Source organism: Chiloscyllium punctatum, chromosome 41, assembly GCF_047496795.1.
Source record: "Chiloscyllium punctatum isolate Juve2018m chromosome 41, sChiPun1.3, whole genome shotgun sequence".
Classification (NCBI taxonomy): Eukaryota; Metazoa; Chordata; class Chondrichthyes; order Orectolobiformes; family Hemiscylliidae; genus Chiloscyllium; species Chiloscyllium punctatum.
The window spans coordinates 18,691,021-18,715,793 of NC_092779.1; the positions used below are offsets into that span (position 1 = coordinate 18,691,021).

General features: G+C 40.5%; 1 protein-coding gene across 4 annotated transcripts in view; it reads left to right on the forward strand.

Annotated features, from left to right (window-relative positions):
- LOC140464900 (regulation of nuclear pre-mRNA domain-containing protein 1A-like) overlaps positions 1-24,773 on the forward strand; it is a 58,605-nt gene that overhangs the window by 21,412 nt on the left and 12,420 nt on the right. For 2 of the 4 annotated variants that reach the window (XR_011955013.1, XM_072560495.1), the window contains exons 5-6: positions 3,664-3,790; positions 3,908-4,083. Coding sequence is in view for 3 of the 4 variants with exons in the window: in XM_072560495.1 (XP_072416596.1) it covers positions 3,664-3,790; positions 3,908-4,083 (303 nt within the window). In the remaining variant the exon portion in view is untranslated. Of the gene's footprint in view, positions 1-3,663; positions 3,791-3,907; positions 4,153-4,239; positions 5,368-24,773 lie in introns of those variants that run through there. The other 2 variants (XM_072560494.1, XM_072560496.1) reach the window with 2 other exon arrangements.

Consider the following 24,773-nt stretch of genomic DNA (forward strand, 5'->3'; position numbering starts at 1 on the left):
TTGTATTGCTGCAAGATAACTGACTCCCAGAAGAAGATTGCAATTTGTGAAGTCATGACTGAAAGTTTGTTGCACGATAATTTGCAGGTCATCACTAGGAAATTCTGTGTCCAATTTGTAATAGTATGTAGAAGTTCTGTTAGAGTTTGGGCCAATCATTCATTGTTGATCACATAAAACTTTGAAGTTTACATTGGCAGCTACATTTTTCCATGACCGAGTCAACTATTTCTCCTGCGTGTACTTGAACCTTAAAATCCCAGTGTATTTCAGTGCGGTGAAAACTATTGAAGATGTCTTAGCTGAAGGTGGATTTAATAACTCTCCATGGCTGTTTTATTGACAGGACGAAATGGGACTGGCCTGTTTTGTTTAAGAATGAGTTTCAAGGAACATCTGTGAAAATAGCTTTCCAAAACATAGGTATTTAAAACTGAAAGAAAATAAATCTTAATTGTTGCTAGGCTGTAATCTTTACCCTCATTTCTCCTGTGAAAGTATGGAGCATTTATGATTTTTCAGTATAAAGTTAGCTTAGCATGCATTCTGAGGCTCAGTAACAATTTTGTAGGTGAAGTGTTAATAGCAACTGGTGCCTACATAACTGTATACAGCAAGAAGTATGCATTTTCAGGAGCAAAGGGAGGTGGGGAAGTGTAGTGATACTGACCATAATGAATGATAGCTAGAGACTTGGACCCTGTTGGTCAAGCAAAAATCACTGAAAAATTTCCCCCTTGAAAGGTTGATTGCTGTATTCCTAAAGTAAGACACAATTGCTGGAAACCTAGAATGTCTCCATTTTATTCAAAGGAACTGAAGCAGGATTGTCCCAGCACAATTAATGAAATCTCTCGAACTATGCACTATCATCCAGCTTTGGAATGAAAGTAGTAGGTCCATTTCCAAATTAGTTGTTGGTGTTTGCTTTTAAAAGATCATTGCCCCGGCAGGAGTTTTTGGAGTGCTTGCTTTTCTGAATGATCATACATTTCTGAAGCTGGAGATTTATTCCTTTTGTTAGCTTCTTTTAATATTTAAAAAGTCATGAAATTGGCACACGAATTTAAATATTATTGCATCGTGGAGGGAAAAAGAAGTTGTAACTACCACCTTTTGAGTAGTTGACTGATCAACTTGTAATGCTTCTGGAAGTAGAGGGCATGGAATGTTCTTCGATAAATGTTAGTGCTGAGTTTGTCCATCCCAGCCAGTGCAGCAATTTGAGTGTTGTATTTGGACTAGAGAGGACAGATATTCTCCCCCAAGCTTCCTGCCCTTCATTGCTGCCCAGTAACATCTGCCTGGAACATAGCCATGATTTCACACAAAGTGGAGGAACGGGATCATGCTTGTTGGTAGTGACCTCGCCTGTTATCTTTGCTGATTGTCCACATTCAAGTTCAGTTTGGTATCTATAGAAGCACATCAGGAGAGTGGAAGAAAAGTTGAATTGGGTAATTGGAATAATTTTGGGGGTCAGTTCGCCCTCATGAAAGAGCACATATCGACCTATTACAGGTATAAGCATTTCTGCAGTACATCTACCACCAAGTTAATTTTGTGCTATATGCTACACGTGACTGAGGAGTCTTCAGTGATCTTTATTTTATAACTACATATTTGTGATACATCACCATGAATTTTTAGAACAAACATCAAAAGACTTTTTTTAAATTTGGGTTCAATATTTCTGAAGCTTGTTCTCTATTGTATTCAACCAGAAACCTCCTTTTACGTTTGTCTACTTTGGATACAAATTAAGTTAAAGTGCATGTAACATTGACTTAACTACATGGACAGGTAAATTATCTGTTACCAACTTTAAAACAAAAATTAGTTTTAACTTTGGCACATTGTTAGAGTTTTCCTAGTTCCCTAACAGGAAGTATTTTTGGGGAAGGGCTTTGAATTGTTTAATCCCATGTATTTGTCTTGGTCCCTATTCATCAATATTTTGAAGATTTCAGTTGCTTTCTCACCTAACTGAATTTTAATATTTTGCTGTTCACTTTTAAAAGACTACTGTACAGAACTATATACTGGCCACAGAATTTCACAGTAATGTGCTGCAACTTTTTTTTTTGGCAGATTCTGTTAAAGATACTGTCTTATGTTGTGTTGCTATTCATAATTGAATGGAATATTTGGGCAATCATATTCTGTTTGTTGACTGTGTGATGTGCTTAAAACTGGATAAAAGTGTCAGATAAATTTTGAAATAAATCAAAAACAAAATCAGGTCTGGGGTTCAGATGACAAATTGCAACGCTGCTGAAATAAAAACACAGATATCGCCTGTACAATAACTTGAGCTATTGCTTGGCAAATATTATCAGATGCCCATCAGTCATATCACATCATACCTTTTCTTTAACTATATTGCATCTTGAGAACTGTAAAATGCTCTCTCCTTCTTTTTGCTCTTCACAAAGTAAGCAGTTTTGGTGTGTTAATATCCTCCTCTTCTACCCTGCCTTGCAGAAAATAAATAATTTGTGAGAGATTTTTAAAAATTTCTTCTTTAGGATGTGGATGTCATTAACAATGCAGCATTTGTTGACCCTCCCTAATTGACCTTGAGCTGAGTGGCTTGCTTGATTATTTCAGAAGGTATTGCTCTTGGTTTATGGTCACATGTAGAGTAGATCAGATACAGATATAAAATAAAAGTGTTGTGGATAGTGGAGATTGGGAATAAAAAGAGTGCTAGAGAAACTCTGGTAGCATCTGGAGAAGGAAGAGTTAACTTTGCAAGTCCAACATGTTTCTTTGAAAAAACGGCCAGCTTCCTATCCTGAAGGACATTAATGAACTAGATGGGGTGTTTACAGCTATTGATACTTTTCTGGTCACCACCATCACTGAGAGTAGCTTTATACTCCAGATTTATTTAGTGAACTTAAATTTCATCTGCTACCATGGTGGAATTTGAACTGGTGTCCTCAAAACAGTAGTCTGTGTTCCCAGATTACTGGTCCATTGACATTACCACTATGTGACCATCTCCCCATGAATATGTAATAATTAGTATGTCATTTTAATTCTCTCTTTTTAAATTAATAAAGCTATGAAATGACTTGTGGGCATTTGATAATATTTGCAAAGGCGTACTTAAAGTTTTTGTACAGATGATGTTTGTATTTTAACTGCATTGCAATTTGCCACATATTGAAAACCATTAGTATTTAAACCAACAGACTTTGTTATTGATGCTGTCTTACATGTTTAAGCTGCATATATTTCTCAGTATATCTTACACTGCACATGGCATTGCAACATAGAAGTTAATTTGCTGTGATATTTTTTGCATTGGGTTAGAATACTTGTACATCTGTCTTTTTCCAGTTACCCTTTTGTAGTCTGGCCCTCTTGTTAAAGCAGTTCTAATCTGATATATCAAGTTAAATAGAATTGCAGGATTCAGTCGAGCTGTATACCGTATTTTCTAACACTATCTCTTTACAGTGCACTGATTATAGAGGGCCAATTTAAAGTTTTCTACAAGTTCTTTTATGCTGCACTCCACAAATACTACTTTGGACTGTATATGCCGTCGTACCAGATTTAAATATCAAAGCTGTGAAGTTGCCAAAGAATGGCGGTATGAGATCCAAGCAAGGCTGTCGTTCATCTGATCTTTTTTTTTGTTTTGTGTGTCAGACTGAGGATCTAATTAAGTCATTACAAGAGCTGGAAAATGCAGCTTCTGGTGATGCAGCCGTTCGACAGAAGATTGCATCATTGCCACCAGAAGTTCAAGATGTTTCTTTGTTAGATAAAATAACAGGCAAGTTGAGAATTTCCATAAGGTACAAAAGTGCTTGCTTTGAAAGTTTCAAATGAAGAAATGGTTGCACAAATTTCTCCTGAATGTAACATTCTGTGGTTTATGGTTCCAATTTAGACAAAGAGTCTGCAGACAGACTTTCAAAAACTGTGGATGAGGCCTGCATGCTCTTGGCAGACTACAATGGCAGACTGGCTGCAGAACTGGAAGATCGCAAACAGTTGGCACGTATGCTGGCTGATTACATCCGTAGTCAAAACGAAATCCTAGCAGAGAAGGAACGTAAACTGGAAGTGCGTAATTTCTTTTCACTTGTTACTTTTTTTTTCTTTCAAAGCACTCCGTATTTTTAGGATGCTGGGGTAAGTACCTAAATATCACTGCTTTTTTTTTGTTTCTTCCCCTACTCCATGGTTGATCTTATTAACTATCAATAGCTTCTGTTACAGATGGTGGGCGTGGAATTGCCACACAATGCTGGTCTTCAATCACTTGACAGTCTTCCAATTAAAGAAATAAACAAACCACAAAGAAACAATGTGTTGTGTTCTCATTTTGAGCAGGTTAGCTCAGATACAGACCCCATTAATAGTCAGCAACTTTGGAGCCAAAGAAAAGTTAACTTTGCAGTGGCAAGGTCCCTTGCAAGAACTGTGCATTCTATAAAAGGCAATGGGAATATTCCATGTCCACTGAACAATTTTTTAAAAAACTTGCTTTTTGCTGACAGCCTTATTTTCTCTTAGTTTAATGAATATTCTTTCTCCAATAAGGCTGTTACAATAGGTGAAAATTTGAAAACTGCTTAACAGATTTTTCTCTGTTAAGAATCTTATGGGGTATGCAGTCAAGCCTGGTGAATGGAGTTGAGACAGAACATTCATAACCTGACTGAATCTATTGTAGGTTGTGAGTGGCATTTTTTTCCCCATGATTCCTGCCATAATGCACTTTTTAAATGAATAGATTTTCTTTTACATGTTGAAAGTCTCAGTGAGTTCTGTCGTAGTGTTTTTTGGTGATTGGGTCTAAACGTCTGAATCCAGCTCAGATGAGATGATTGCCTTACTTTATTTGCAGGCACCTGGCAAAGACAGGGTGATCTCGAATCTATCTTTTCAGGGCTCAGCTTGTGGCTAAAGATGCAGCGCTATTTTATCTAAACCATAAAGGACCAGGGTGTTCCAAGTTTTGTCTCCATTCAGTACTGGTTAATTGATAAGGAACTACAATCAGGCCCAGAGTGTCGAGGTCAAGCAAGCTAGAATCCGCCAAAATGGATGCTCTTGATTTGCTATCCAGCCACTGCGCCCACAGGGTGAGGGCACATTTGAGATCAGCTAAGATATTCGCTATCATCAGGTAGCCTGTCACCACTTCCCATCCTGGGTCAGGTGAATAGTGTGGATGACTACTACTTGTGGATATTCCAATAAATACCTTGAATAAGGCAAATGGTTGGAGAGATGCTCTTAAATCCCGCTTGGATTTTTTGTGTTTTGAAGTGTGTTGTTATGCTATAACCATGTATCCAGGAAATTAGTTTATTTTTGATCTGAGCAATCCTGATTAATTGTCTAATGTCATCTTGATGTAGTTGCTCTTATCTGGCTAAAGTGCCAATGTTTGACAGACATGTGCTTCCAGTTCAGGGTTTCTGAGTATCTTTATCTGTGACAATGAATAAAGTTTCTCCCTATTATTCCTGGTGACCTATTTTCAGAGTTAATTAGCTTTAAAATAAAATCCAGGTACATTAAAATAGTAGCTGCTACAGTTCTGAGCACTCAAGTGGTGTGACAATTATGGATTTTCCAAAAAGTGGATTAATACCTAGCGGAAAGAAAACATTTGAAGAGAAGATCATAAATCCTGCTTGTATTTTTCATTGAACAGCTTTGGACTTCAGTGTAATTACTTAATCATTTTTGAAAGGTGCATTTCATGGACCATCCTAAGTAATTCAAGTCAAGCTAGTTTCAACCCAGTCTCTAAAGGGAGGGAATTCACTTTTATTTTCCCTAATTTGGCATCCAGAGAAATTCAAAATGCTTTGTGTAACAAATAGGCATGAGATGTAACTTGGAGGTAATTTATCCCAAATTTGCTTTATTTAATGTTAATAGTTGATCTTCACCTTCAACTCCACTTACCATCTAATTCCAATTTCTATTACGCTAATATTGACACTCAGTCTGAATATACTGAGTGACTGACTGAGCATCTATAGTCCACTGGGGTAAATAACTCCAGAATTCACCAATCTACACTGCGTATTAGATGATTGACACCTTATCCAGAAACTGTTCCCCATGATCTAGACTTTCTAGGCAAATTCTTCCTGCATGTTTGCCAACTTAAGGGTCTCCTACTGCCATTGATGATATTCCCATTATTAGGGAGGGTGTGTGTAGAGCCACCCCTATGCCCTTTAGATCAGTGACCTTCTGCCCCGACTCTTAACCTGTGCATTTTTCTTTAGCTGCTTCCAGCAATCTAATATTGAACCCAAAACTCTGTCTATTCCATGCAGCAGTCATGGTGCTGCTGGTGCTGAGTGTCACCAGCCTCTGACCTGCAGATCTCAGGAACAGAATTTCTGCCTTGTAGGGGAAGTGGAGCAACCAGGTATCTGCAATGAAGCCACAGAGTCAGGAATTTCTGTTACTAATTAACAACTAATTAATTTCTCCAAGAGCGCTCGGACATCGGGTCAATAGGTCTGTTGCCAATTTTGGAGGTGGACATTTGGGGTGCTGCTCCCTACTAGCTTCATTTAAATCCTGCCTTGTGTTTCAGTGAATCATCTCATCATGTAAATGGGTTCATTTCATTCCATCTTTTCTCACAGGATGACCATCTCTTAGCAGTCAGTCTACATAGCCTTTGTTTTAACCTAAGGAAAGTATATCCCTTATCCAGTATGAAACACAAATTTGATGCATACTTCTCATGTGATCCAACTGAAGCCCTGTAAAATTTCTAGCATTTGCCTTCTACTTCCTTAATTGCTTACGTACCTGCATTTTAATATTTTTGTGCAAAGACACCTAAATTTTTCTGAACACTTGAAGGCTTCCCACAACTTAGAGTCATAAGAGATGTACAGCATTGAAACAGACCGTTCGGTCCAACCCGTCCACGCCGACCAGATATCCCAACCCAATCTAGTCCCACCTGCCAGCACCCAGCCCATATCCCTTCAAACCCTTCCTATTCATATACCCATCCAAGTGCCTCTTAAATGTTGCAATTGTACCAGCCTCCACCACTTCATCTGGCAGCTCATTCCATACACGTACCACCCTCTGTGTGAAAACGTTGCTCTGTAGGTCTCTTTCCCCTCACCCTAAACTGATGTCCTCTAGTTCTGGACTCCCTGACCCCAGGGAAAAGACTTGGCCTATTTACCTTATCCATGCCCCTCATAATTTTGTAAACCTCTATAAGGTCACCCCTCAGCCTCCGACGCTACAGGGAAAACAGCCCCAGCCTGTTCAGCCTCTCCGTATAGCTCAAATCCTTCAACCCTGGCAACATCCTTGTAAATCTTTTCTGAATCCTTTCAAGTTTCACAACATCTTTCCGATAGGAAGGAGACCAGATTTGCATGCAATATTCCAACTGTGGCCTAACCAATGTCCTGTACAGCTGCAACATGACCTCCCAACTCCTGTACGCAATACTCTGAACAATAAAGGAAAGCATACCAAACGCCGCTTTCACTATCCTCTCTACCTGCAACTCCACTTTCAAGGAGCTATGAACCTGCACTCCAAGGTCTCTTTGTTCAGCAACACTCCCTAGGACCTTACCATTAAGTGTATAAGTCCTGCTAAGAATTGCATTCCCAAATTGCAGCACCTCTCATTTATCTGAATTAAACTCCATCTGCCACTTCTCAGCCCATTGGCCCATCTGGTCAAGATCCTGTTGTAATTTGAGGTAACCCTCTTTGCTGTCCACTACACCTCCAATTTTGGTGTCATCTGCAAACTTACTAACTGTACCTCTTATGCTCGCGTCCAAATCATTTACGTAAATGACAAAAAGTAGAGGACCCAGCACTGATCTTTGTGGCACTCCACTGGTCACAGGCCTCCAATCTGAAAAACAACCCTCCACCATCACCTTTGAGCCAGTTCTGTATCCAAATGGCTAGTTCTCCCTGTATTCCGTGAGACTTGCTAATCAGTCTCCCATGGGGAACCTTGTCGAACGCCTTACTGAAGTCCATATTGATCACATCTACTGCTCTGCCCTCATCAATCCTCTTTGTTACTTCCCTAAAAATGTCAATCAAGTTTGTGAGACATGATTTCTCACGCATGATGCCATGTTAACTATCCCTAATCAGTCCTTGCGTTTCCAAATACATGTACATAATGTCCCTCAGGATTCTTAATAGAATGTGTGCAGTTTTCCTATTCTTCCTCCCAAAATATACTACTTTGCATTTTCCCATTTTATACTCCATCTACCACATTAACTATTTATTTCACCTATGTCCCTCTCATTTAGCTTTGTATCATCATTAAGCTTGAGTACATTATACCCTGCCCCTAATATAAGTCATTCATAAAGATTGTAGCTGGTAGAGAAGTCAGCACTGCATTTGTGATATCTGACTAGCAACAACCAACAAACTTGAAAGGTGTTTTTTATTGCGAGAGATTTTGTTCTTTAGCCAATCTAATCATTCTGGCACACCCCTGCCACCACCCCACCCCCGTCCCCAAATCCCGTGAACTATGACTTTTTACAACAAACTTTTACAAAATAGGAGTAAGCCATTCAACCTTTCAAAGCTTTCTCTGCCAATCAATATAATGGTGGTTGATCATCCAACTCTATACTGTCAGGAAAGCCTGTCCTGTTTTCTCCCCATATTCTTTAATCCCTTAAGGCCTATGAACTATTCAAATTTCTTCTGGAAAATGTTGTTTGGCCTCAACTGATTTTTGGGGCAAAGAATTTCACAGGTTCATTCCTCTCTGAATGAAAAAAAAATTCTCCTCATCTCAGTCCTGAATGGTCTATCGATATCTTGAATCTTTGACCACTGCTTCTGGACTCCCGTCATTAGGAGCATCCTTGCTGCATTTACCACCTGGCAGCTTATCGAATGCCTCTTTAAAATCCAATTATGCAACATCCACTTTATCTACTGTACTAGTTATTGCTTCAAAGAAGTTAATACCTTTGCCAAATATTATTTTCCTTTCCTAAGTTAATATTTATTATGCCGAATAATATTGTTTCCTAAGTGTCCTGTTACCATTCCTTTAATAAATAGAAGTAATGAAAGGGCAGAAGTTGTGATGCTCACTTGGAGAGCTAGTGCAGTCATGATATACTATAAATGGACTCCTAGCACGTTATAACTTTTTCGTGAATGGATTCCAGAATTTTCCAATATCTGATGTTAGGTCAACTCTACATTTTTAAATTTGCTTTTTGTTTCTGTTGTTCTTTGAGTATTTTGCACATTTACTATTTTCTGATCCACTGGTACCATCCCAGAATCTAGGGAATTTTGAACTATCACTATTGTTTAATCTATCATCTCTACAGCTGTCTCTTTAAGAAGCCCAGGGTTAAGGCCATTAAGTCTAGAACACTTTATTTCCATTTATTCCTTCAATACTTTTTCTTTGGTGATATTATTCTCAGTTCATCACTCTAGTTAGCCCCTTGATTTGAGTTTTTCATTTCCTTTACTAAATATTACACACTGTTTTTGAAACTTTCTTTGCCATTTGCTTATTTCCCCCCACTTAATTTCTCTTGCCTCTGCATTTAAGGCACTGCTGGTTCTCTTGCTATGTCTTCCTGTACAAATATCAGGGAGTATCTCAATTCTGAAGTGAAGATACATTATTTGAGCTGTTTAAGTAACACTTAACTGCATCTAACAGACACTGAAAGTGCTGCAAGTAAAGCCTAACTTATTTTGCTTAACAAAAATATAAATTAGTTAGTGACAAGTATTGTATGCTTTACATGACTGAGTGAGTATGCATTTCAGTTGTGGCAGTGCAGGGATTTTTATTTCAAGTTGATTATTTTTTGAGCAATCAGTGTAAATTTTAATTGGAATAGAAATGTTGCTTGTTTTTCAGAATGTAACCTTATTTGATCATTTGGACTGGCAAAATGGTAGGATCCCTGCTTCAGCTGTTCAGTGCAATCGATACGTCACTCAGCTTCTGAAATATATGTAAGCTTTGCCAGAAGCATTTTCTTTCCCGCAACAGAATTGTTGGTACAGCAGGAAAATAGTTGAGGAACTTCATTGTAACTGTTCATCTTCCAAGCAAGTGAAGATAAAATACTGTGGATGTTTGTTTTTATTTCAGATTACTAAGCGTTGGAGAAACTCAGCACTGGCAGCATCTGTGGAGAGAGAAACAGGTTTATGTCTTGAGTCCAATATGGCTCCTCTTTGGAATTGCAAGGAACTGGAAAATGTTGAGGGGAGAAGGAACAAGTGGAGCAGATTGAGAGGGTGCTCAGAACAAATGACAAAGTCAGCGATAAAGGAAAGAGAGAAGTAAAAGTGTAAATGTTCCATATGAAAAGGACAAAATGGTTCTGCCGTGCTGAGAGCAAAGCCAACAAGAGGGTGGGAATAGAAGGAAAATTGAGGACAGAAGTAATATTCTGAAGTTGTGGAACTCTATAGAGTCTGAAGAGACTGTAAAGTATCTCACTGGAAATGAGATTTTGTTCCTCCATCTTGCTTTGAACATTCATGAAACAATAGCAGGTCCAGGACTGATATTCTCTGTTCTTTGTTTTTCTCCACAGATGCTGCCCAGATCTACTGAGCTTCTCCAGCATTTTCTGTTTTTATTGTTATCTAGGCAGATTTTGTTTTTATTTCCCCACTGTGCTATTCAATAAAAGCATTATCAGCTGGAAGTAAAAAAAATGCACAACTCCAGATCTTACCAAACTGTGGGTTGTGACACATCTGGGTTGACGGCCATAATTTTGGTGTGTGCCCTGATGCAGAAATGGATCCTGGATGTTTTCTAATCAGCCTGTTCAGAGATCTATTACACATCTCTTGGAGTAGGTAGGACACTAACTTGGGCCTCCTAACTCAGAGCCGCTACCATTGTGTCACAAGAGCTCTTCTAGATTCTCTTAAACCTATTTTTGTAATCAACTTATTATTGCATACCTCTGGAGCAGTTGGGATTTGAACAAGGGCCTTTCAATCCAGGGGTAGGGACACTACTGCTGCAACACAAGAGAGCCTTGCAGTGGTTTTTGTGGAGCTCTGATTAAGTGTTAATAGCTGTGAGACTCATTTTAAATTGGGCATTGGTGTGGCTTAACTGCATGTTCTTATAGCCCTGCACCCCATCCCAAAAATCCCAGCAGGATGATAAGTGCTGTGTACTTAATTCTGTGATTTAAACCGCTCATCCTAAATCCCATTCCACTGGTCCCACCCCACCCCAATCACTAATTCAGGTGATTAATGCTCTCTTCTCTCCCAAATCACTGTTTCCACAGTTATCACCCCTTCTTTTACCCCCATCCCAAAAGGATCTTCCTTTCCATGTCTCAAACGTCACGACTCTTAGCAACTCTCAAGCAACCAAATACACCCACACAATGTAAGACTATAGTAAATGGGAACAGGAATAGGCCATTTGTCACCTCAAGACTGCCCTGCCTTTCAATAAGATCTGATTTTTCCCAATCCTTAGTTCCTCTTCTGTACCATGCTCCTCATAGATTCTTGAAATATCAGGGAGTTAGGGATATCCATTTCCTTTTTAAGTACTTTGATGATCTAGTGTCCACAACTCTCTGGGGAACAGAATTCTAGGTATTCACTAACCCTAGGGAGAAGAAATTTCTTCACATCGCAATTTTAAATTCTGCAAGTATGTCCCCTAGTCTGAGGTTCCAACCACTTGTGGAAATGTCTCTATTTACCTGTCAAACCTTTTTTAGAATCTTGTATATTTCAATAAGATAAAAGTAATTCACCATACTGCCCTTAAATACCTGATGACATGCCAAGCCCCATTTGTAATTTTAATACCTACTTTCTGGATTAAAAGATGCAGTACGCACTCTGGGGTACATGATTCCCCTACTGTTACATTTGTTTATGCCAAAGTTAGCATGAGGATGTCATTTTTTGATACTTTGAATTACTGAAAGTTGGTTCATTCATTTGCCCCAAATAAATTCACAAAGAATTCTTGGATTTCAGAAGCAGTAGTTACATTCCAAGGCTAAAGAGGCATGGTAGCATTGTTGTATTACCGACACCAAAGGGACTGAATTGGCCCAAGAAAGCAGCTTGCCACTACCTTCTGCAGCTGGGATTCACAATAAATGTTGGCCCAGACACACTTGTTCACATCCATGAATGAATTTAAAAAATGCTGAATTCAGTAGGTACTATTTAGCTTGGTTGTCTACATTCAATTCCTAAAGAATTGTCTCTGTAAATGCAGTTATGAGATTGCATTTAATTTGATAACTGAATCTCGACAATGTTTCACAACACATGGCCAGCAAATGGGAACTCCATCATAGCTAGGAGGCAGTTGTTCCAGTGGCAGGATGGATTGATAATCAAATACTCATTTTACCAATTTATGTTAAGGAGTGGATGAGATTTATTTTTTAAGCAGCTAGTTATAGTCTTTGAGATACATAATGGGGTGGTAGAATCAGACTCTGGTAACTTTAAATAAGGAAATTGGTTAAATAGTTGAAAAACAAAAATTGCAAGGCTATGGGAAACGGCACTGAAATAGAATGAGTTCATTAATTCTTTCAGGTAACTGGAGCAGATAAGACGTGATGAATGGCCTGTGCCATGATTGTAATGGAAAGGCAGATACTACAGAGGATAAAAAATATTTGGATTGTGTTGGGAGTCTGACTGTTAGTGACTGGTCACTTGAGTTTTTGCCCTTTGACTTTTAAAAAGAAATAGCATCTGGGTTAGTGCCATCAAAACTTAATTTGTTCATTATCTATACTGCCAAAAGACGTAAATTTATCTTCCCTCTGTGGGATTAGGTACCAGACCCTAGTGAAGCTGCATCGGGCAACTAAACCTCCAACGTTTGGCTATTTTTGAGACCGTTCCTGGAAATAATCATTACCACTTGCTGTTTCAGTTTTTTTATTGTTAGCTTGTGATGTCTATTCAATGTGCCAGTCTATAACACTGCACACTCAGTAGTCTACATGAAGTTGGCTGGCCAGGTAGGAGGTAAGAATAGGGAACAAAGCTATTGAGAGGGGGAAAGACGACTGAAGATGAAGCAGAGAGGAGAAGCCCCAAGGATGGAAAGATGAGTAGGAAGTGGGTAGAATAGTGAATGGAAATCACCTTTGTTGGGCAGGTAACTGGAGGGAAAGGAGAGGCCTCTGATGTATATGAGTGGGGATGGGACTAACTATAAATGCAGAGCTAGCATTACCTCTCCTCTAAGCCAACTTGGTGAGATATTTCGCTTTTTGGTTGAATGCCAAACTCCCATGAGTCGGCCTACAAAGTCTTGAGGAAATCTGGATATAAATATGTTTTGTTAGCCTCTCCTAGTTTTGGTTGCACTCTGAACTGTTCAGTGTGAGGCACCAGTCCTCTTATACTCTATCCGCAGACAGAATAATGTACCAGTGTATCAACAAAATGCCAGAGAGACTCTTTTTAATTGCAGACAATCGTAATTGAAGTGAAAGGTTAATATCAGTTATAAGGAGTGGCTGATTGGACTTGAAGGACGAGTCATGTACCAGAAGTTAGCTTTAGAATGTCTGAAGAATAATGATTTTAGTTTTCAATTGCATTTTGTTGAAATTCGTCACTGGTTCTCTAAGTAGATTTTGACGCAGGGAAATTATGTTGAACAGGCTTCTTAGTGACAGAGCTGTTTGCTGACTCAGTCGTGCTAATCCAAAGCAGTGATAGCTGTCATTGTAACGTTTTGTAAAATGACTAGTAACATTGTAAATGCCTGGAAGAACTCCACCTAGAGGCATCATTAATATTACAGCCTTTTATTTAAAATTGAACAAGCTCGTAGTAGCAATGATATTACTTTATATTTACACATTACTTTTCATTACCTCAGGGAGTCTCATGAAGTATTCTCTTAGGAAGCATGGCAGCCAATATTGTGCAAAGTGGAAGCAGGAAGCTGGAAGAACACAGCAAGCCAGGCACGTCAGGAGGTGGACAAGTCAATGTTTTGGGTATAACTCTTCTTCGGTCCTGAAGAAGGGCTTATGCCCGAAACGTCGATTCTCCTGCTCCTTGGATGCTGCCTGACATGCTGCGCTTTTCCAGCAACACATTTTTCAGCATTGGGAGTAATTCACCTGCTCTTCTCATATGGTTCCATGGCATCCTTTGTCTTTTTTTTTGAGAGTTAGGTTGAAGGTGGTACCTCACTTTGATAACACCATTATCACTCCTGCACATTTGTTTTTCTGCCCAATAATTATGATCTTGGGATGGGTGGGAAGCTGCACTTTTCTGTGAAGGAACAAAAAAAATGTCAGTTGTTTTGCACGTTCAGAGCTGCTTCGATTGCAGTTGTGACCCATCTCTCAACCAGGAGAGTGCCTGGGGACACCATATTGATGGTGAGGCTTCGACTGGTTCCACACTTCGTCACATACAACTCTTCAGCTGCTTTCAATTATATGTTTCTGTGGTTTTGTCAGTTGTATTAAGTAATGTGTTTCATTTGCAAGAGTTTCATTTTGCAAGTATATGTGTGTGTGGCAATCTGCTCCTATTGTAGCCATTGGCACGCCAGGCTATTGTCAGTCATTTCATTGTTAATGGGTGAATTAATTCAAGATACACGGCCCCCTCCACAGTGGTTGCAAAGCATGGGCTGCCTCCTTCCTGAGGGCCCCTGTACAGATTTAGAGCTCTTCCTTCAGACAATCTCCAATCACCAATGTGTGAAAACAAGGAAGAGCACAAGTTTATTTCGAGTCATAGAGATGTACAGCATAGAAGCTGACACTTCGGTCCAACCCGTCCATGCCGACCAGATACCCCAACCCAATCTAGTCCCACCTGCCAGCACGCGGCCCATATCCCTCCAAACCATTCCTATTCATATACCCATCCAAATGCCTCTTAAATGTTGCAATTGTACCAGCCTCTACCATTTCCTCTGGCAGCTCATTCCATACACCGACCACCCTCTGCATGAAAAGGTTGCCCTTTAGGTCTCTTTTGTATCTTTCCCCTCTCACCCTAAACCTATGCCCTCTAGTTCTGGACTCCCTGACCCCAGGGAAAAGACTTTGCCTATTTACCCTATCCATCATCCTCATGATTTTGTAAACCTCTATAAGGTCACCCCTCAGCCTCCGACGCTCCAGGAAAAACAGCCCCAGCCTGTTCAGCCCCTCCCTATAGCTTAAATCCTCCAACCCTGGTAACATCCTTGTAAATCTTTTCTGAACCCTTTCAGGTTTCACAACATCCTTCCAATAAGAAGGAGACCAGAATTGAACGCAGTATTCCAACAGTGGCCTAACCAATGTCCTGTACAGCCGCAGCATGACCTCCAACTCCTGTACTCAATACTCTGACCAATAAAAGAAAGCATTCCAAACGCCTTCTTCACTATCCTATCTACCTGCGACTCCACTTTCAAGGAGCTATGAAACTGCACTCCAAGATCTCTTTGTTCAGCAACACTCCCTAGGACCTTACCATTAAGTGTATAAGTCTTGCTAAGATTTGCGTTCCCAAAATATAGCACCTTGCATTTATCTGAATTAAACTCCATCTGTCACTTCTCAGCCATTGGCCCATCTGATCAAGATTCTGTTGTAATCTGAGGTAATCCACTTCGCTGTCCATTACACCTCCAATTTTGGTGTCATCTGCAAACTTACTAACGGGAGCTCTTATGCTCACATCCAAGTCATTTATGTAAATGACAAAAAGTAGTGGACCTAGCACTGATCCTTGTGGCACTCCACTGGTCACAGGCCTCCAGTCAGAAAAACAACCCTCCACCACCACCCTCTGTCTTCTACCTTTGAGCCAGTTCTGTCTCCAAATGGCTAGTTCTCCCTGTATTCCGTGAGATCTAACTTTGCTAACCAGCCTCCCATGGGGAATCTTGTCGAACGCCTTACTGAAGTCCATATAGATCACATCTACCACTCTGCCCTCATCAATCATATTTGCTACTTCTTCAAAAAACTCGACCAAATTTGTGAGGCATGATTTCCCATGCACAAAGCCATGTTGACTATCCCTAATCAGTCCTTATTTATCGAGATGTACATTTTAAATGGCTATCAGGAAGTCAATGTTTTTACTCAGAGGTCATCACGTTTGAATACTCATCAGGCAGGCAAGTGGAGTTAGTTTGCAAAATATGATTACAGCCACCTTGTAGAATATAACAAATTAACGTTTGCCGACATTGGAATGCATTGGCTGTTCAGCCTGTGAGTCTATTCTGCCTTTGAGAAAATAGTTGATCAGTACCAGAATTTTATATACCCACTTACATTCCATATCCTTTGGCAGGACCAAACAACACTTTAATTGATTTAATTTGTAACAATCTCAACTGATATTCATAGTCATTTGGGGAAGGAGTTTCAAACTTCTGTTACCCTTTGTTCAAAAAACATTCAATCTTGATCCTTAATGGCCTCTAATTTTAAGATTATACCCTCTTGCAGGATTCTCTCTCTGTCAATGCTATCAAATTCCTTATCTTTTAAGTACTTCAATCGTGCCTCAACTCTGTAAACTCTTGGGATTACAGTTTATGCAATCTATTCTCATTATCTGCCTCTTAAAACTTTGAGTTCTGCTGAACAAATACTCTATCCCCTCTGCAACCTGTATCTCTTTCCTGAGGTTTGGAGCCCAAAATTGAATGTGGTGCACCAGATAAAATCTGAGCTAAGTTCTATAAATGAAGCATCACTTTTTTTTATCCTTTCTTGTGGTATGGCCCTTTTTGGCAAGGCTGGTATTTGTTGCCTTTTTCTAATTGCCCTTCAGAAAGTTCTAACCTTGAAGTAAAGACCAAAATGTAATTTGTCATTTTGATAAAATCTGATACCAGTGCACCCTCCAGTCTGTTACAGCCTATTAAACAGATCCATAAGTTAGATCCCTTTAGTCTTCTGGGCAGATGTGCAACCTTTCTCAGTGAAATTGCATTTCATTGCCTTTAACTATGACCTTTAAGGAGTCATGCTGAAAAAAAATGTTGATGGCTGCCATTTTTATGTGATGAGTCTTGGGTTTTAAGGCAAATCCACTCGGAATATTTCCTAAGATTTCACGGTTCAGCAATGCATCTAGATTCTTTCTAGGAATGCTGGACAAAACATTTTAGTAATTTGAGAGATATTTTATGAGCCTCATTGAATGTAAATAAAAGCTTTTTTTGAAATCTTCAGCTGTAACATCCAATTTGAAAGTGGTGTCCTACCAGAATGTATTTCCCAGCGATACAAGGTCGAGGAGAAACTAAAGCAGAAAGCCTGAGGAATACTTCCAATTGTTACAAATGCAACATATTGTGTGTTGTGATTAGGAGTCCTTAGCATGTATTCCCCCCCTCCCCTCTGTTTTGATAGGATTATTTAAACCAGCTTTGTCTATGCAGGTGTTCGATAAATAACTATCTTTAAGTCAAGGAACAATGTGAATGGCTAAACACATTCTGGTCCATCCAGTCTATCCCACACAAGTGTGATAACTTGTTTATTTTTCACTGTCTGAACTCCTTTTCGAGTGACATTTTGGGGGCACGTCAGAAATATTCAAATTTTTTCATGAACCTTGGCAGTTTGCTATTAATTATTCTGGTTAGAAATAATTTCTGTTCATCAGAACTCATTATTTTATAATAGAGCATCCTCTAGTTCATTGACCCATTATCTTAACTCACTTGACTTTTGGTTACTGGCCCTTCTGTTGGTCGAAGTGGTTTCTCCACATATTCTTCATGAAAATCGATAGTTTTGAATTTTTACACCAAATCTTTACTTGCCACAGGGTCATGCAGTACAGAAACAGATCCTTTGGTCTAACTAGTCCAGTCTGACCATGTTTCCAAACTAGACTGGTCTTACATGCCAGCATTGACCTATATTCCTCCTATTCATGTACTTATTGAAATGTCTTTTAAACATGAACTGTATCTGCATCCACCACTTCCTCTGGCAGTTCATTCCGCACATTACCACTGCCTGTTTTTTTTTTAAAAAAGCCTCTCACATTCTCTTTAAATCTTTCTCCTGTCACCTTAAAAATATGCCCCGTCATTGTGAACACTCCCCCCCCCCCCCCCCACACCTTAGAGAAAACACCTTTGCTATTTACCTTATCTATATCCATCATAATTTTATAAACCTCTAATGTCACCCTTAGCCTCCTCTCCAGTGATAAAGGTCCTGGCCTAGCCAGTTAGTTTTTATAACTCAAACCCTCCTATAAATGACAAACAAAAGTGGACCTAGTACTGATCCATGTGGATCATTGGCCTCCAGTCTGAAAAACGCCCCTCTAATGCCACACTTGTCACGTGCCGTTAAGCCAATTTTATGCAATTGCCAAGCTCTCCCTGAATCTCATTTGATCTAACTTTACTCATCAGTCTACCATGCATGCAGAATCTTGTCAAAGGCTTTACTAAAGTCCAAGTAAACAACGTCTACCGCCCTGCCCTCGTTAACCTTTGCCTTTCCTCTACTGAGGAGAACAATACCCCAAGACCTCATTGTACCTAACCAGAGCAGCTATTCTTCATGTGTAGGTTTTGTTAAGTTGTTTTCTTCCAGAATGGGTCTCATTGCTAAGGCAAATACTGTTGCTTTTCAACAGGCCCAGAATCAGCATGGATTGTGGCTGTCACCAGGTAGCTGCCCACCAATAAGTTATTTTGTTTGCCCCTTACAAAAGCCAAGGACTAGAGGTCAGTTATGAAATTCATACTGTTGTTTTTTTCTTTTTGGAAATCTCCTCCCATCTAAGGATCACTGTACAGGTAACTCAGTGCCAGTGCCATTGAGTAGATACTGACTTTTGAGGTTTTTTTTTGTTTTCAAAATTACTCCTTTTTTTTAACTGAGGGTATATTCAGTAATTTAGATTTATTTTTCCAATGAGGAAGTCATTTACAGACTTGGATACAACCAACCTGAGAGTGATCTGTAGACTGAAAGTTGATACTAACTTCAATAAAGGTAAATATGAGGCTCCAGCAAGGCACAAGTATGTTTCCCCTTCGAAGTGCAAAGAGTCAAGAATAGACTGAGACCTTTTCCAAACTGGCTGCTGTTACATGCCAGTTGTAGATCCAATGCAGTGGCATTTTGGCGTATTTCAGCCTTGATGCAGACCGCAGCATGTTGAACAAATCGGCCTAGAAAGATGTTTTTCATTTGAGCTAGTTGAAATTTTCATATTTGTCACTGGCACCACCTTATCAAGCTTCTGATGCAGTGGCTTTCAGACCAGCTAATCTTTTGTGTACCATGAGCAGCTTCCTGGTTTCAAAGCTTATATTCAGTGGTGATTTTTGAGTGGAGTGAACACATTTTCAGTTGTTTATGAAAGGAAGTTCTATTTGAGGCATTTTGTTGAACTGCTACTATGAAGCTTGGGGAAAGTGTTGTCTCAGCACCTTTGGGAAATCTATTCTGTGCTCTCGGCTTCTCACTCAACTTCCAGACCTACCTACAGTGCAGACTATGCCGATTGAATTAGTTATCACCAAAATTTTAGCACCTTGGAAAGTAAGATGTTATGAACACTATTGGGAAACCGTGAAACTTCTAAACTGACCATGTTTGCGTATTATGGGAGTCAGGATAATAATGTCACATTTTGTGGTTGGAGCAGTCCTTTTCCAGAAGCGATAAATTTTAGGCATGTTTTGAAGCAAGACTTGTGTTTTTGCATTTGTGAAATATATACCAGCTGGTCTTGATCTCCGTCTGGTGGAGGGCAGTAACCGGGATCACCTTTGTATAAATTGGACTTCTACAGAGCTGACTGATCATTACAACAAGTTAGCCTGTAATTCTGATGTAGGCGGAGCTGAGATTTTCAGCCTCACTGTTCCTTTAAATTTAAATCAGCCTATTCAGATTTGTTATGACATGTTTCAGGGGCAGGTGGGACTTTAACATAGATCTTCTGGCCCTGTGGTAGGTGCATTATCAGCGTGTCACAGGAGCCCTACTGCCTTAGCATATTAATGTCATCTGTTAACATGCATAGCTTCATGGGGGATTGCCCCCATCGTATTTAAAAGCATTGCTTTCGACTTGTGCAGGTATGGTATCTTTGACTGTTTACTTGCAGTTTGTGAAGGTACTATTGTTGAACAGGAATCAGAGGGGATGGTGCTGGATTATTAGCTGGAGGTGTGTACTTTGGAAAAGCCTCTGAAAATGCTGTTTGGACCAACTGTAACAGCTATCATTTCATTTCCCGATGGACGACAACATCTGGAGTATGAAGCAGAAAACAACGGAGAGGTTCGGGCTGCTTACGTAGAACAGCAAGAAACCTTGCTCACTTATAGTCTCAGAGAGCACCTCACTGTATAGAATGTGTTTGGCGACTGTCCTTCAGCAAGAAAATAGACATGGAATCGTGCCACCACCTCAAACCAGTTCTGCAGCCTCCGAGCAAGATGAGAACACTGCTGCCTGTACCTATCAGTGGCCCTGGCCCTTGCTTTCTGTGTAAATGAACAATTCCAGGTGATATCAGCAATATTTTGGAAGTTGTTGTCTATCGTGTGTCCAAGGCTCACTAGTCTTGTACACTAGGAGAGGGGACTTCACTATTGAGCATAGAGAAGCAGGAGGAGTGGACAGATGGTTTTGGCAAGATGATGGCCTCCAGTATGATGCAGGGAGCTATTGACTGTACACACAGGGTATTTCAGGCACCAGTATTTCATTTGGGAGATGTACCAACATCACAAGCGATACCAGTCACTCAACGTGGAACTGATGTGTGACCACACCCAGAACATCATGTAGGTGAATGCCCGCAGTCTTGGCACCTGCTTTCATCCTGTTCCATTTCACAGAGCAATCTTCCAAAACAATGCAATGGCCGGAAAGTGGCTGCTCAATGATGGAGGCCTAGGGGTCACTGCATATCCTGACCGCACATGGCCAGTGTTTGTACGGTGAGACCCATGTTGTAACGAGGAATGTCAAGGAACAGACAGTCAGTGGCCTGAACTACTGAGAGAGACTCCTCCACCACTCAGGGTGGGGGCATTGGTTTTTCATGGTTCTTGGAAGTTTGATTTTTGACCTGGCCATATTGAGACTGCTGTCCTGGGTATAGGGTTTCAGCAACTACCTGAGGGAGAGAAAGAGGCAGCTGACCCTGGGCAGACTATGGTTCACCTCAGTACAACCCCCAGATGCTTGGTGTTTCCCCACCTTACCTCCCATCAGTTGCAGACATACCATTCTCTTGACCACAATAAAGATACAACAAAGAAACCGTTCTGTACCAACTCGATTCAACAAGAGTGACAGGAATCCATACATTACTCAACTACTCACCCTTATACTTTCCATGGTGCATGTCTTGTAGGCACCTTTATCTGGCCTACAAGGTTCTGTCCCAATGACTGCATGGCGACATGGCTGTTGGAATACTAACTTGCAGTGGAGGAAATGTCTTTTGACCTTGTAGGGTGCTTTAGACTGACATTGGGTTGTAATGCTTTGGCATAGCATAGTCTGGGACGACTGCTTAAAAAAAGAGCAGTTGAGAAACTGGTAGAGTGACAGCGATGGAAACAAGGGCAGTACGGTGGCTCAGTGGTTAGCACTGCTGCCTCACAGCGCCAGGCGTTCAGGTTCAATTCCAACCTCTAGCAACTGTGTGGAGTTTGCACATTCTCCCCTTTTCTGTGTGGGTTTCCTTTTGGTGCTCCGGTTTTCTCCCACAATCTAAAACTGTGCAGGTTGGGTGGATTGACCATGCTAAATTGCCCATAGGGTTCAGGAATGTGTAGGTTAAATGCATTAGTCAGGGGTAAATTAAAGTAATCGGGTAGGGGAATGGGTCTCAGTGGGTTAATTTGCGGAGGGTCAATGTGGACTTGTTGGGACAAAGGGCCTGTTTCCACACTGTAGGGATTCTATGATTTTTTTTTTTAAAAAGCACTGTGAGCCTGAGAGAGGATGGCAGATTCCGGCATCATTGACAATCCTCTGAGAAGCTGCCTGAGCGCTATTAGTAATCTGCTGAAGCACAAATTTCTGCACTGTTGAGCATCCGTGCATACAACTTTTTAGCACTAGTTTGCACAGCCTTGATGGCACCGAGCTGGGCTTGCATATGAAAAGCTTTTGTGGCTTCAGACTCTTGTTTCCATTGTAGCAGATAGATGTTGTATGGTTTTGGCATGTGTTGGAATGGAAGCTGAAACATCAGAAATCGGAGAGCTGATCATGCCTATGTCTGCAAGTGTTCTGCTCAAGTTGATCACCACTTCCAGGCCGGAAAGGATGAGCTCCTGGTTCAGAATCACAAAATTGTTATGGCACTGAAGGAGGCCATTTGGCCCTTTTGTGCCTACACCAGTTCTGCAAACTCTGTATGAAGGTCTGTGACAGTTTGGACTTGTCTCCTTCCTGCTTCTTGAAAGTGACAATAGGTTCTGTGCAAGTTTGTCAATTGTTTCTCTGTACACCATCACATCAAAATGATCACTTGAATCCACTACAGTGAGTGCCATCAGTGACTTTGCCCTCTGGCAAGCCAGCACACAGATTGTCTTTTCTTCTGGTTTGACTGAAGCCCATTCACTCCTAATAACTCACCAAATGTTGATCTCCCCTTTTCTATCACACTCAAGGCAGGCATAATGTCTGTTTCTGAACTGGTGGTTCCTATTTTCAGATCACTGCTGGTACTTCTTCTTCATTGGTCTCCCATTCATCTATGCCTTCATTGTGAAGCTCTACTAGCAGCTAGCTACTAGTTCTTGGGTGTTCTGAAAGCATAAGTAGACAAAGGGAAGGTTAGAATGAGAGAGTTGGGCTGGAAAGGTTAGCAAGATGTGTGTGGTTGGACCATCTGAACTATTAATGTTGTGCCTGTTGAGTATGAAGTGGGATTTTAGATAGATAAAGCAGGAATAAACTATCATCCTAAGTGTCTTTGGTGATGTAACATGTCATAACATCTCTGATGGTCATCCTGATTAACAGCAAGCTCTATCTCCCACCAATTGCTGCTCTGCCTCCTACTACAGATCACTTTGTTCAGCGAGAGAGGTGGAAAATGGTTGTGAGACCTGCAGTGTGTGAAGGATATGAATATTCAACATGAATCCAGGTTGCGTAATGGTTGAATGGTGGATATTTGGTGCCCTGAACAATGTGTGACTGCATGTGACCAGGATATGGTATTTTAAGAAGCATTCATTGACTTTGTCCACTCATGTGCTCATCAAGTATCTTCCAGCAATGTATTCAGATCCTGGGAGCCAGACTCCTGCATTGATCTCTATGGTGGCCACTTAACTGCTTTTGCAATGTCGGAGGACTTTCTGGTCGTCTTTGAATAAATTATGTCTCTACTCCTTTCAACTTTCTCCAAAAAGCTTCCAAAACTGCACGCACAAATCAGAGTTCTCTTTCTGGACTATTGTCCCATCATTCGTGTATCGTTCTGCTCCTGCTATATTTCCCAGCCAGTTGAATGAGCTACTGCAGTCACACTGCACCTCATTTGCAGGAGTCGAAAGCTGCCTTTAATTGGTGGTAACTTCACGTGAACTAAACGCATTCAGAATCTACCCTCCCAGCGATTTTTATCTTTTTGATGCGTACTTATTTTCCTAAAGGCCCAAAGTTTGTATTCTGTCCCATTATTTTCAGTGGGTATGTTGCACTAGTAATGGGTTTCCTTAAATAGTTAGCTCCTTATTCATCTGAATGCATTGTTTAGACAGCATCTGAAGTATATTGTACAGAACTGGTCATCGTTTTTACAGAAAGATGTTAGGAATAATTCTGAGAACGTTTACTAGACTGGAATGAGCAGATTGCCTTTTGAGGAAAGGCTAGACAAGCTAGGCCTGGGTCTTCAAGTTTAGAGTTGGTTTAATTGAGACATCTAAGATCGTGAGGTGCCTTCACTGAGTCGATGTGGAAAAGATATTTCCTCTTGTAGGAAAATCTCGAATTAGACGTCATAGTTTAAAAATAAGAGGTCACATCTGTAAGCCAGATGAGGGAACGTTTTTTTTCTAAGGGAATTCCCTTCCTTAAAAGGCAGTGGATGTAGAGAGTCTTTGGCACAGTGGTTAGCACTGCTGCCTCACAGCGCCGGAGACCCGGGTTCAATTCCCGCCTCAGGCGACTGACTGTGTGGAGTTTGCACGTTCTCCCCGTGTCTGCGTGGGTTTCCTCCGGGTGCTCCGGTTTCCTCCCACAGTCCAAAGATGTGCAGGTCAGGTGAATTGGCCATGCTAAATTGCCCCTAGTGTTATGTAAGGGGTCGATGTAGATGTAGGGGTATGGGTGGGTACGCTTCGGCGGGGCGGTGTGGACTTGTTGGGCCGAAGGGCCTGTTTCCACACTGTAAGTAATCTAATCTAAATATCTTTAAGGCTGAGGTAGACAGATTCTTAATTCCTAAGGGAATGAACGATTATTATTTGAGATATGTGGGAATGTAGTGTCGAGGTTAAAATCAGGTCAGCCATGATTTTATTGAATGGCAGAGTAGGCTTGAAGGATCAATTGGCCTACTTTTGTTCCATGGTCGTATAAGTTTAACTTTCTCTTGTGGGTGTGGGAGCTTCCCAGGGAGTGATTGCATCTCTTTCAATCATCCTGGCAGGTGGATTAATGACATTCTAGATGCAGCATAAATTGCAACAATTTCTTTCTAGAGTACATTTGTTAAATAGAAAATGCTGACTAGTCAAAAGTG